The following is a 13,014-nucleotide window of genomic DNA, read 5'->3' as shown; positions in this document are numbered from 1 at the left end:
GCTAACAGAGCCCCAGAGGGGTTCCAGGGCTCTGCAGTTTGTCTCAGTGTTCCAGGGCTCTGCAGGGTACACCCCACTGCTGAGAGGGGGGACACGGGACATGGTGGGAGATCCAGGGAACTCAATGCCACCTCTGTTGACCTATTACAACCTTTGTTAAGGGACACATCCTCAGAATCTCTCGCTGGGGTTTGGAGGTGCAAATTGAACTTCACATCCCACTACTCCTGGCTAAATAAAAAACTGCTCACTGCAGCTCTGTGCAACTCATTCTGATCTGGGATCAATGCCAGACCCTGTGATACAAGAACAGAAGTGACACTGCTGTCACAGAGCAGGGACAGTGCTACTCAGCAGGAATTGAGGATGAGTGTATCTGCAAGGAAAATCCTGCCTGGCCTTGAGGCTGTGAGAGCCCAAAGAACAGCAACAGAAGTGACTCACTTTCTTCCTGCTTCGTGATGGGACTGTGATAAATCTGAAAAAGGGGAGGGATTGGAGAGAGAGAGAAGCAAAAACATCATCAGCATGATTTGGTATTTATTTCTGAAAGAAAATCATATCATAAATCACCCCCAGATTACCCAGAGGCAATCACAGCCAGAAAGACAATGCCCCATAGAAATCTAATTTTATAATTAGGCAAGAACCCATTATCTGCACAATCAAGGAGTTTCTGCTGCCTCCCTGCATTTCAGTGGGGCACCTATTGCTAGGGAAATTCCCTGTGGTAGGCAAACCACAGGGCTCTGAGCTTTGCTCAGACTGAAGGAAGGGAACACCAATGGAGAACACAGGTGCAGGGTGGGCAGTGACACCTTTGAAAGGGTGGCTGAGAGCAGGGACAGACAAAACATCATCTCCAGCAGGCAGTGAGGAGCAGGAATAGGAGCAGAGGAGCAGGAATAGGAGTGAACCATGGTGTGCTGGCACAGCGAGGGAACATCCCGAGATTTAAGGGGAGAAACCCAAAACGCCCAGTGGGAGCTGAGGGAACAGCACGGAGCCCGTGCAGCACTGATGGCGAGCAGCAGCCACCGGCAGAGGACACTGCTGGGCAGCTCATTCCAGCTGGGAACAGCTCCAGGAACACTCACCGGCTCCTTCCCGTCCATGGCCTCCATCCACAGCCTCCGGTTGGCTTCTGAGAGCGCCTGCAGCGTGATGGTCCCGGACCTGCACGGAATTCCCCCAGGGACAGGCAGGGAAAGGAAGAAAAGTTGTTTTTATTAGCAGCAAAGAGGGATTTGCTGCAAGCCCGTGGGGTTTGGGGCCACCAGATGCGAAGGCTCTCACCTTTCATTAGTTTCAATGTCAAAACAAAACCTTTTGTCTATGGAGTCAGTCTTTCTCCTTACACAGGATTTCAGGGTCAGGTCCAAGGTGCCCTAGGAGAGAACATGGAAGCCAAGGTGAGAGGACAGAAACATGGGAGATTTTGGGCTCCTCAGGTCCCCCAGCTGCAGCCCAGCACAGCACTGCCCACGGTGCCTGTCCTGGCATTCCCATTGGCATTGGCACCAGGAGCACAGGTACCACGAGGGTCTTCCCACCATCAGCACAGGCTCCGAATTCCAGGCTTGCTCTGAGCCAGAGAATGTTCTGGACTCAACAGCACTACCCACAGAGCAGCACTCTGCCTCTCCAGTGCTGGAACACCAACCCAGCGAGGCACTCCTCAGTCTGCGCCAGGACCACACTCACCCGTGCTCTGACACAGCTGGGTTCTAATTTTTATCAGTACTGATCCCCCACATCACCAATGATCCAAACGGCTTTACACAAACACTGTGGCAAAGGGATGCACGTTTCCTCACCCCAGACAGAGCAGACATGCTCTGGAGAGGCTCAGCTCTGGCCCTGGGTGTTCATATCCCTGAGCTCTGCAGCAGAGTCAATTCATAATTCAGTTGTGGGTTTGTGGCCAGCTGTGACCTGATGGTGCAGGCTACCAGACTGCCAGAGCCTGGGAAAGGCACTAAGTTTTTCTACCTGCAGTAATGGGCCTTACCAGACATGCTTATGGCATAGATGAACACAAATCTCTCCATGCAATAATTCGGACATTTCTTTGCCCAGCTCTCTGCCAAGGGGTTGCAAAACATCTATTTTATTTTCCTGCTGCAGCGTGCAGAGCCCTGCCAAAACCAGACCATGAGCTCACACACTGGAGCACACAGGGCTGGCTGGGAAGCCCTGGGGACCCTGCTCCATGGCAGAGCAGGGCGGGGGACTCAGCTGGAGGCACTGGCTGTGCTCCATCCTCCCACCCCTCCCAGTCACGAGGAGGGACTGAGGGAACTCCCAGACTTTGGTAAACCGAAGCACTTTGTGAAAGAAGCAGTTACCCAAATTGCTGCCTTAGTGCAGTTTGGAGCTGCACTGTTGCCCTCTCCTCTCCCCACACTGTTCCAGTCCCACAGAACCAGTGCTGAGAGCAGAAATCAAACCACAAACCAGTGCTGTGAGCACATGCTGAGACAAGGAAATGCTGCATTTGGAAGCAGTAACTCCTGTAGTAAATTGAGTCATTCAGGCACTTCAGTGGCCGCCACAGTTCTTGTGGGAAGGATCAACATCAGCTGGTCCAGAGAAGCACGAGTTTCACCCCAGACTGAACTCATGGGCCAGCACTGTCTGGTATCTCCCATGTCCCACGATCCACATCTGCTGCCAACCCTGCAGGGCCTGGGCTCCCAGGGACACACTGGAGTGAGACCTTTCCCCATGGAGGTGCCTCTTCCAGGTGACACCAAACTGCCCTGTGCTGGCAGGGAGGGGACAGAGCCCACCCCTCTGCTCTGTGGCACCTGCAGGGTCACCTGGCATGGGCAGGGAGGCCATACATGGGTGGAAGGTGGGCCTGAGGGTTGTGCCAATGTTTGCAGGCATCCAACTCACCTGCTTAGCTCCAGGCTTCTGGTCTATGGGTGTCATCCGTAAGGTTTTTGCCTCTTTTTCGTACTGGCAGTAATATTTCACCCAGGAGATGCCCAGAGCCCCTGCAGAACACAGGAGAGGACAGAATCAGGGGCAGGGCTGTAGCTGGATGCAGCCAGCAAGGCATGGTCAGTGCTGCCCACATGTCCTCCCTTCTCTGGGGATGGACACTGACAGCCCCAGGACACATCTCCCTTGCAGGTGTCTCCATGGGCAAGAGCCAGGAGGAAAAGAGGAGGAGGAAGAGAGAAAGGGGAGGAGATGAAGAGAGAAGCAGGAGGAGGGGAAGAACAGGAGGAGAGGAGGAGGGGAGAGAAGAAGAGGAGCACAGGGCAGCAGCTGCCTCTAGGAGCACAGGGCAGCAGCTGCCTCCCAGCTCACTGCTGTGAAAGGACATTTGTGGGACTCTGACCACAAGCCAGGCTGGTTTGGCCAAGCCCAGCCAAGACCTACACTGGCAGGATCCTACATGTCCTGAATGCCTGTTTCACAAACCCCACTACTTTTTCCTGTGGGTGAAAACTCAATAATAAAGACAACAGCAGCTTTAAAAAACTCTGAAATTCCTATTTCTGGAGTCATTTCCAGTTTTCGCTGTTTTCTTACCTGAACCCTTTTTATAGGAAATAATTCAACTGGTATTTTTTCCGTAATTTGTTTTAAAGTTGCAGTTGTCAGGAAGAACAACTTTTCATACTTGATTTATAGGGAAGCATAAATAGAAGCAGCAAATAGCCACTGGCCTGCAGGAACATGCCACATTTGGAGTCTAAAATTACTGAGTGTGCTTTCTTTTAAAAGCAAGATAAAGACATACAAATATATGTATAAATAGATTTCTATATAAGATTAAGAATGAATGCTTACAAAGTTGTCTGTAGCCTCAGAAGTCACAGTTTTGCACAGACTTATGTTCCCTGTGCATTCCTGCTGCATGGCCATGGAGAGCTGCAGCCAGAGTTTGGAAAAAGTCTGATTTGATTCTGCTCAGAATTACAAGTTTTGCTCTCAGCAGCTTAACTCAGCACTGGTTCCACCTTGGCTGGGCTCAGCTGCCTGCAGAGGCTGCCAGAGGGAGGCTGGGCAGGACACCAGATTCATCCTGGTAAAACATGGCCAAGGCAGAGCCTGCCAGAGCTCCAGGCTCTGGAGTCATAAATCCCATCTCAGCACAGGGCAATTAGCCCTGTGCTGTCACAAACAGGTCACTTGGACAAAGCTCTGTGCCACTGCTGACAGAGCTGCCAGCTGAGGCTGCTGGTGCTTCCCCAGCACCCTGGACACCTCAGACACTTGCAGGAGGTGACACCCTGGGCATGCCATGCCCTGGCAGTGGTGACACCCAGTGCAGCAGGGCTGGCCTGGGCAGAGTAGCTGAGTACAGCCCACAGCTGGGTTATGTCAGGGCAGCCCTGCATGCTCCCTATTGCATCCAGGTGCATCCCAAAGCCATTACATTTCTCCTGAGTATACAGGTAGCCCTCGATGGTTGGCTGCCCAGGCAGCTTGCAGGTTAGGGGTGCTTCCTTCATCCTCTTCTTCAGATCTTCCAGCTCCTCCCGTGTGCTGGAAAAGTGATTCCTTGTCTGGTAACAGAAAATAAACAGAAGAATATTTGAACATGAGCAACAAGTGAGCTGCAGGTTATTTATTCCTAGACAAATCTGAGGTGCTGTAGCAGAAATGAATCAGTTCCCAAGGTACAAAACATGGAAACCACTCCACAAATCCACATGGAAACTAGCTGTAGGAACCTCTGAGCTCTAAGGGATGACTGAAGAGACACATCAGGTGCAGAGATGGTGCTGGAGTGCCACAGCTGGGAGGCCACTTGTTCCCCTAATTAAGGAACTTCAGCACATTTCAAGGCTGGCTGGAGCCGAGGCAGCACCTGAGCTCCTGTTCACAGCATTGCTCAGGTAACAGATGTATTCTCCTCCCAAAGGTGTTGATTCCCAAAGGATCCTGCTACACTGCTCAGCATGAAAGAATCCCATCAACAGGGTGTACAAAATCCAGACATTTTGATGGAATACTACTTGGACCAATTAATGAGCCAGCAGCAAAACCATCTTGCTCAGATTTATGGCTGTCATTCCACAGAAATGAAGGCCAGTCAGGAAAGACTCAGATATTCTACCCCATGAACACACTTGGCCAACAGAGGAGTTTACCAAAGCATGTAGCAAGCCTGTAGGAAGCCAGTACCATAAAGATTAGAGGTCTTCTTAGAGTGCAATATCAATTTCATGAAACTGAAAGAAGATCTCAGGCTTGTTTATGCACCAGGTTAAATGATGCAACTGCAGTAGCCCCTTCCAGAAAAAAACAATTTCATAGGCCTGTGAACTGTCCCAGGAGGCAGGACAGGCAGGAAAGGGGAAAATCCACATGAACTGAGAAGGAAATAACTGTATCTGCAACAATGCAAACATGGCCAGATTGCTTGGGTGGAAAGACCTTGCCATCAGAGGTGTGTAAATCCAAATGAGAACAGAAGTCAAACAGAAAAGTCCTTCAGCTGGGCAGGGACTCACGTTTTGCAGGCTGAGCTGGAGCTGCTGCTTGTATGGGAGGAAATCCTGTGTCAGCTCCACTGTCAGGTTGTTGTAAGTGAAGAGGCTGTGGAGAAATGCCAGCACCTGCCATGGAGGGAAGGGGCACACTGAACTTCTGTGTTTGTAATGGAAGGAAAGACAGAGTGTGGGGTTTCAGGAATTACATATACAATTATTTTATCCTCACAACTTTGGAATGCCAGCCTTGGTATGGCTTATCCACTGCAATGCCCCTAAAGCCCAAGCTACCACCCACTCACCTGTCTGAATAGAACACCCAGAAGGAAAGACTGGGACAGGTGAGCAGGGCAGGTAACACCTCTGTGCCTCTGCAGACAGACAGCACTTACCAAACCCAAGGGGGCCAAGATAAGCCATAACAAGACCTGTAGCTCTGTACAGTGTCCAACCTGTTCCTCAGGATCCACAGCCAGCCAGAAAAAACAGGGCTGGGGCTTCACAGTGCTCCAGCAAGCACCACTAAAGCTATCAAGCTGCAGCAAGCTTGATAGGGTGTGAAGGGTTAACTCCTGCCCCATAGGACCTAATCCAACCTGGCAACTCATCCCTTCCTGCCACTGCCAGCACATGTGAGCATCAGCCAATGAGACTGAGAGAAAAGGAAGCTCCTACCGGCTCCACAATACTGAATTTCTTGCTTTCTTGTACTTCCTGGATCTGGTACACGTACTCCAGGGAAGACTCAAAGAAATTGTGTCTCTCTTTGTCCACCTGAAGGTCAGCCTAGAAGAAAGAGGGAAAGGTGGAAAAAGAAAATACATCACGTGTAGTTTGAAAATATTTGACTCGCTTTTGTCTGTCAGCTCACACATAGTTCTGGCCTCACTAAAAACCTGCCTGGTGTCCAGCCCAGCTGTGAACTGAACATGGGATATTCTTCTAAGTTTGCCCATTTCTGGCTCCCTTTCATTTAAGGATCCAAAACCTCTTCTCACTCTGCAAGGACAACGCTTTCCCAAAGCTCATTTGTTATTTTAGCACAAACCTCTTCTCTCCACCTCTTCTCCTGACCAGGCCATCATTACCACCCTCTTGCCTGACTGCCAGAGCCAGCAATTCTGGAGCTGCAGCACACAATACACCCAGAGCTCAGTCTGCCTTGCAGAGATGCTCCTAGGCTGATCTGACAACTGGTCTGACAGATCTGACCAGATCCAGCTGCTCTGCTGTGGGCTGGAGCAGCTGAGTTTCCTTCCTCGCTGCAACATGCCTGCAGCAGCACCAGCTGGAAGGAACCCCCCTCTGCCTGCCCCCACAGCCACCCAAAAGCACCAGCAGCAAGGCAGGAGCCAGGCCAGCAAAAGGAATGATAACTGGTTACTGTTCAGCCAGAGCACTTCCCCAGGTGGAAGTGTGGCCAGTCCCCAGCTGTGCCACTGGTCACCATCAAGGTGACAGCAAGCAATGACAATGTCTAAAGCCACTACCAGCATCCAACAGACACAGGAGAACTATGAGCTTGATTTCCCTGGTCTCACAGAGAATCCAGGCTTTGGGTAGATGGTGCTGTTGCTTCTGGACCTAACTCTGAGAAAAAATCCATACACACCTCCTGTAACTGAGATTCCTTCTTTTTGGAAGACAAATGCAAGTGGCGATCCAGCATAGAGTAAAACTTCTCACCATCTTTCTCAAACTTTTTCTTTCTTTCCTGTGGATGCAAGAAGTTGAAGCAGAACCCGTTATTGGCATTTTCCAGACAAGAACATACATCAACACCAAGATCCTTTGTGCAATTCTGTATTCCCATGGAAAAATTTTGGTGAACCCAGACAGAGAACAGAAGGCCACTTCTTATTTGCTCTGCTTTCACAGCCCCTTGGATGCAATTACACCTCAAGACCCAGTCTAGCAATATTCTGTGGCATAAGAAGTATTTTTTCATGCCAACATCATGGCAAAAGCCCCACCATGAGGTGCTGTTCCCTCTCTCAATCTCTTCAATATCCAGTAAACTGAAGACGTACTCATACATCAAAAACCTGTTCACCATCTCCTGCAAACACTGTAATGTCAAGACACGTCAAGGTCAAGAAAAGGCTCATTAGATTTTGGCAACTTTCTGTTCTAAAGAGTTTATAATTTGTTTCTGAAGAGTACCAGAAGGAAAGCAGAAGCCTGGCAGGATGGCAGGCAGGAAATCCTCATCTGCCTGCCAGCAGTGCTGCAGAGAGCACAAATGAAGGAGAGCAGCAAACAGAGACACTGGAGAAGAAAGCCCTGAGAGCAGGCAGGGAGCAGCAGAACTGAGCACCAGGCTGTTGGCTCCTGCCTTGCACTGACTGTGACAAAGAGAGATCAAAAACAAACAGAGTAGGGGCCAGGCTGACAAGTAGCCATTTCAGATGGTATCTGACATATCAGAGATTCCTGGGAGGCAACTAAATTACTAAAAATCAGGAAATTCCAGCCTGGCAGCAGCCTCAGTGCCAGGTCCAAGCAAATGAGAGCTGATGTACACACAGTGCAGGTATCTACGAGATCCTCTGGCTTTTGAAGCTCAAGAAAGTGGAAAGCAGCTGCAGCTTCCTGGGGAATTGCTGGAATCTTTCAACACCTATCTCCTGAAAGCCATGAAATCCTGTTCTTTTGCCCCCACTCAGAAACGCATGGATAAGCAAGCCACCACAAACCAGTGCAGATGGACTCTGCCAGGCTGTTGGGTGTTGGGAATTTTCCCCATGAATTCAGTAGTGACCGCAGCTTCCCCTGCCTGAAGTTTTGCTTCTCCATTCCACTTGCACAGACTATTCCATCTGTCTGTCAGGATGCCCTGCAGCAGGATGCCTGGGGGCTCCCAAAACCCCTGGGCTCAGCACAGGTGGCTCCCAAGAACTAAGTAATAAGCCAAGTAATAAGCCTTCCTGCCAGCTGCCTTCCAGGGAAGAGGATTCTCTCCCCACAAGAGTCCTGACATGGATGTAGTGAAAGCACAATTATCATGAGGAAGTAGCACCAACCTCACAACCCCCGCTTATGTGGAACTGTCTAGAGCAGGGCAGGCTTAGCCCAGCAAACCTTTTCACCCCAGCAATTACATATCCTGCCCTGCAGACCCTGGAATTACAGAACACCTGCATCCTCTGGGATCACCCCCTGCAATATCAGGTACTGTCAGTCCGTGCTAGCACCCTCACACATCAGAACAATCAAATCCAGAGGAGCAGAGAGTCCTCCAAGGGTGAATCCTAATTTAAGCAGAACAGCAAGTGCGGGGCTGAGGCCAGGAAGGACAACCAAAACAAACCACCACCCTCGTGACTAACGCCCTGATCAGCAAACCCAAACCCAGTGCAGTGAAAGCGTTTGCAGAGCAGCAGTTCCTGTGTCTGTAAGGTCAAACTCCTGGGCTGTCTGTGCCATCCATGCCCCATCTAATACAGCCAGGAACTTGTGTTGTTTCCATTTCCTTAATGAGGGGCCTCCAAAGCCCGAGGGCACAGAAGTGCAGGGAAGCAGAGCTGTGGGGCTGCAGGCACAGTGCTCCTGTGGCCACCTCCTCACATCTCAGAGGAGATGGCTGTGCCAGCAGCAGGTCCTGAGATGGAAAAGCAGGTGCTGCCATGGAAAACTAACTCTAAACCCAACCAAGAGCTCCACTGTGTCCACCAAGGTGGTGTGCAGAGAGGTGGTGGCAGCACAGGGATGGTGCAGGGATGGATCCCTGCTGCTCAGCAGAGCTGTGGGTGAGCAGCAGGAATGGGGCTGAAGCCCACTCCAGGAATCCTCCCCCACCTCTCACCACCAGCAAGTAGCTCATGTAAGGTGACTCAGCTGTCCCCACCCTGTGGAGAGGCCACCAGGGAAGACAGCCACCCTCCAGGCCAGAGCTGGGACCAACCTCTCTTGCTCTCCATCAGGGAGGCTGCCAGGAGCTGTGGGAGAGCACGGGGCAAGGGAACAGCTGCCCACCAGAGCCTGGTGCTACCGTGGCCAGGCACAGCAGAGCCCATGGGCAGGGAGCAGGATGGGATGGGCAGGGGGGGATGTGCCTCTGGATGCAGCAGCCTGGGGGCATTTGGCTCCTGGCTTGTCCCCAGGAGAGGTGACATTGCTGTGCAGATGGCCACAAGAACATGAAGCCATGGAGGAGGCCACGAGCTGTGTGTGGCCACAGGAGGCCACAGCCTGCAGCCACAGGGAGACCACAAACCACCAGGCAGCAGCTTTGCCACCAACATCCTGTGGGAAGACATGGTGGGTTCTGAGGAACAGGGGTCACCTCTGCTCAGGGAAAGACTGGTGAAGAGAAAGGAAGAGCCTGGCAGAGCAGTGGAGCTCCTTCTGCAGCAGGAGCTGGGTAGGCAGACAGTAACTCCTTTGGGGAGTGCCTCCTCTGCCAGCACCCATAGCAGGCAGAGGCACACAGCTGCACTGGGGACATGGAGCACTGAGTTCCTTCTCGGGACTGAAGGGACTGGGAATGATATCCAAGATGGACCCATGAGCCACAGGACTACAGTGCAGCATGGCAATTTGGGCCACTAAGAGGGAGCTTGCCAATCATTCCCACTCTGGCTAATTAGCACATAACTGAACAGCAGAAGGATGACCTACAAATCCTTCTGAGCTGGCTGCTGAACAGAGCAAGCCAGGACAAAAAAACAACAGAAAAAGATCACCCAGACTGAAGCACAATCTGGAAACATGAGCACAAATTAGCTCCTCATGAATATTCAGCAAAGGGCAGCACGTCCCCATTAAGGTTTGCCAAGTCCAAGAACCACCCACCTTCTGATTATTGCTCACTGGGAGCAACCGAGCAGATCCCACCGAGTGCAGGCAGGAGGGGGCTCTGTAAAAAACCCCACCCTGGGAACTCTGACAGGCATTGCTGTGCCCAGGGATGGGCAGGAGCCTGTGGGACAGCACTGATCCAGGTGTGACAGGTGATCCAGCACAGCTCTGGCCGCTCTGTGTGTGCTGGGGTCTGCCCACATCCCGACTGCTGCCAGCACTGGGTTATACCAGAGCCCCTCAGCAGCTTTGGGTCCAGCTCACCACAGGGAAAGGGGCAAACAGACTGGCCAAAACTCCCCTTTAAACATTTGTTGCTAATTAGGATCTTTTGAAATTCCCATCTTCAGAGAGGTGGAGTGGCAAATGAGGGCAACTTCTCCTCTCGATAAGGAATTAAACACTTTTCCTGCTGGGACTCCCCCCACATGCATGCACACCTGAGGGGTTTGGGTGAAAAGAACAGTGGATGGAGGATCATCATAGCTCATTTTTATGAGGCATCAGCAATTAATTCAAAAAGATTTCTAAAAAGTCAAGGGGTATAGAAAGAGCAGATCTATCAAAGCACACTCAGTTCATCCTGGTGTTTTTCCTCACTCACTGCTTTCTCTCAAATGCTCCTCAGGCCATGCTCCCCCAGAGATGAAAGCAAGTAGAAGTTACTATCCTCCCTTTCTTTTAAAATTATAATTAATGAAATTGATAGCAGTATTAACTAAGATATTTTAGGAATATGTTATCTCCTATGGAAGAAATTTTGACAAACACTGCAGCTATTCAGCATTCCTCTTTCCCTTACAGTACATCCAAACAAGCCTTTCCCTGTGATTTTTTGGTTGGATTTGTGTTTTTTAAAAAAAGCTGTCTCCTTCCAAGAGAAACTGGAATTAAATTTTTTTATTAAAATCCTCCCTGACTCAGTAAGTGTGGCCAGGCTCTTCCCAAAGTGTCCCAGCCCCATAGCATGGAGCTGAGCCCCAGGGTTATGGAGAGGAAAGGATGGGGCCTCCAAATGCACCAGCTCCTTCCACACTCACATGAGTGCCAGAGCTGAGAAATGGGTCAGCTCAGGGGGTCCCAGATCCTCCCTTTTATCTGTGATGTGGCACATTAGAGCACAGAAAGTCACAGGGAAAAGTGACCCCATGGGGCTGTGGTGGGAGGGAGTGGCTGGAGGGGTCCCAGCACAGCCCAGGGCTGCCCCCAGGCAGCACAGCCTCCCGAGGAGACTCCATTCCTCCCGGGAGAACGGCTGAATGCAGACTCAGATGTGCTGGTCAGACTGGCTGAGCTCCAGCCAGAGGCATCACAAAGCCCCAATTCAAGGGCTCTTCCTATTTGGCTCCAGCAGCTCGCACAGGGAACAGAAAACATCTCACAGAAGGCGACGCTGCCAAAATACGGAAACCAAGCAGAGGGCACAAATTCCCTGTGTCATGTCTCCAGCCTGTTGCACAGCCCAGCCTCAGCCTCTGCCCCTGGTGCAGACCAGAAAGGGTCCACGGGGCAATGCCAGGCCCAGCAGCGACGGGAGGAACCCACACTGACAGAGCCCCACTGTGAGGAGCCGCATTCACACCTTCTGCTGCCGGGTGGATCATCTCTGTATGGGCCAGAGATGCTGTGCAGGCTGGCAGGTGAAGGAGGGCTCTGTGCCCGAGGTGACACCTGAGGGTACAGCCCAGCAGCAGCGTGGCACAGGCTCCAGTCAGGGGAGCATCAGAGCTGAAGACAGGGGGCTGGAGGGGCTGGGGCTCGCTCCCAAATTTGCACCCTCTCAAGGCTTTGGGGTGGCACTGGGGACAGTGGCACCTCTCTGTGCATGCCTAGGTCCTGGCACAGGGTAAGGTGCTGCCCTGAGAGCTCTGCATGGAGCACTTGTGCTGAGCCACAGCACAGCCCTCTTCCCACCACGGTGCTCAGGCACCTCTGCAGTTCCTGTTCCTCACAAAAAACCAAACCCCAAACCAAACTACAATGGCTGAGCCACTTGCAACAACTCCCTGCCCTCTGCCACCTCTCCAGCTGCTCTGAGCAGTGTCCTGCCACTGTCACCACCCTGTGCTTCCACCGCCCATCCACAGGGATGGAGGAAGGGCTGCAGGCTGCCAGGTGAATCCTGTCAGTGCTGAGACCTTTCTGCCTGCTGGGCATGGCCACTGCAGAGCAGGACACGGGCACACAGCCCCTGGGTGCAGGCAGCTCAGCTCTTGGGGCACAGCACGCTCTGGGCTGGGGGCAAAGTGCCCCTTCAACACCTTAAGGGCTCTCTGGGAAGAAAACAGCCCCAAAGACACGAGAGCAGGGGCTGTGGGCAGCACCTCTGCCGTGCTTGTGGCTGTAGCTCTTCAGAGGGTCTCACACACCAGCCCTCAGGGCATGGCAAAGGGCAGGAAGGCCATCGAGGATCTCTTCTCAAACCCTGTATTTATTAAACGTCAAAGCCTCCAGATGGGCTGGGCTGAATCCAAGCCTCAAGTGTTCTCCAAAACATCTCCATTTCGGAGCTGGGTCACAGCCAGGCCCATTTTAAGCTGCTGCTGAGTAACATGGAACCTGGACTTCTTGATAGCAGACAAGGGAAAAATAATCTTTTGTGCTCCACATGTGCAGAATTTGCTTTTTATAGCTTGTTTCTTTAAAAGTTTGGTCCATCTGAAAGACTCATTAGATGTTTTATGCAAATATTTCATAACAAAAGCCCTATGACTATAATCAGGTTCTGCCTGCTGGCCTCTCCTGCTTTCCCTCCTTC

At 51.7% G+C, this 13,014-nt stretch overlaps 1 protein-coding gene across 1 annotated transcript in view; it reads right to left on the bottom strand.

Moving 5' to 3' along the window:
* OPHN1 (oligophrenin 1) overlaps positions 1–13,014 on the bottom strand; it is a 50,808-nt gene that overhangs the window by 16,917 nt on the left and 20,877 nt on the right. Inside the window, exons 5-12 of the mRNA XM_088173126.1 lie at positions 7,069–7,170; positions 6,132–6,242; positions 5,478–5,582; positions 4,397–4,526; positions 2,902–3,002; positions 1,297–1,388; positions 1,098–1,176; positions 445–478 (exon numbers count right to left, since the gene is read on the bottom strand). Of these exons, the coding sequence (XP_088029252.1) occupies positions 445–478; positions 1,098–1,176; positions 1,297–1,388; positions 2,902–3,002; positions 4,397–4,526; positions 5,478–5,582; positions 6,132–6,242; positions 7,069–7,170 (754 nt within the window). The remainder of the gene's footprint in view (positions 1–444; positions 479–1,097; positions 1,177–1,296; positions 1,389–2,901; positions 3,003–4,396; positions 4,527–5,477; positions 5,583–6,131; positions 6,243–7,068; positions 7,171–13,014) is intronic.

This window comes from Sturnus vulgaris, chromosome 14 (assembly GCF_052056855.1).
Source record: "Sturnus vulgaris isolate bStuVul1 chromosome 14, bStuVul1.hap1, whole genome shotgun sequence".
Classification (NCBI taxonomy): Eukaryota; Metazoa; Chordata; class Aves; order Passeriformes; family Sturnidae; genus Sturnus; species Sturnus vulgaris.
The sequence above is the reverse complement of the archived record's forward strand: the minus strand, read 5'-3'. Positions and strand labels throughout refer to the sequence as shown.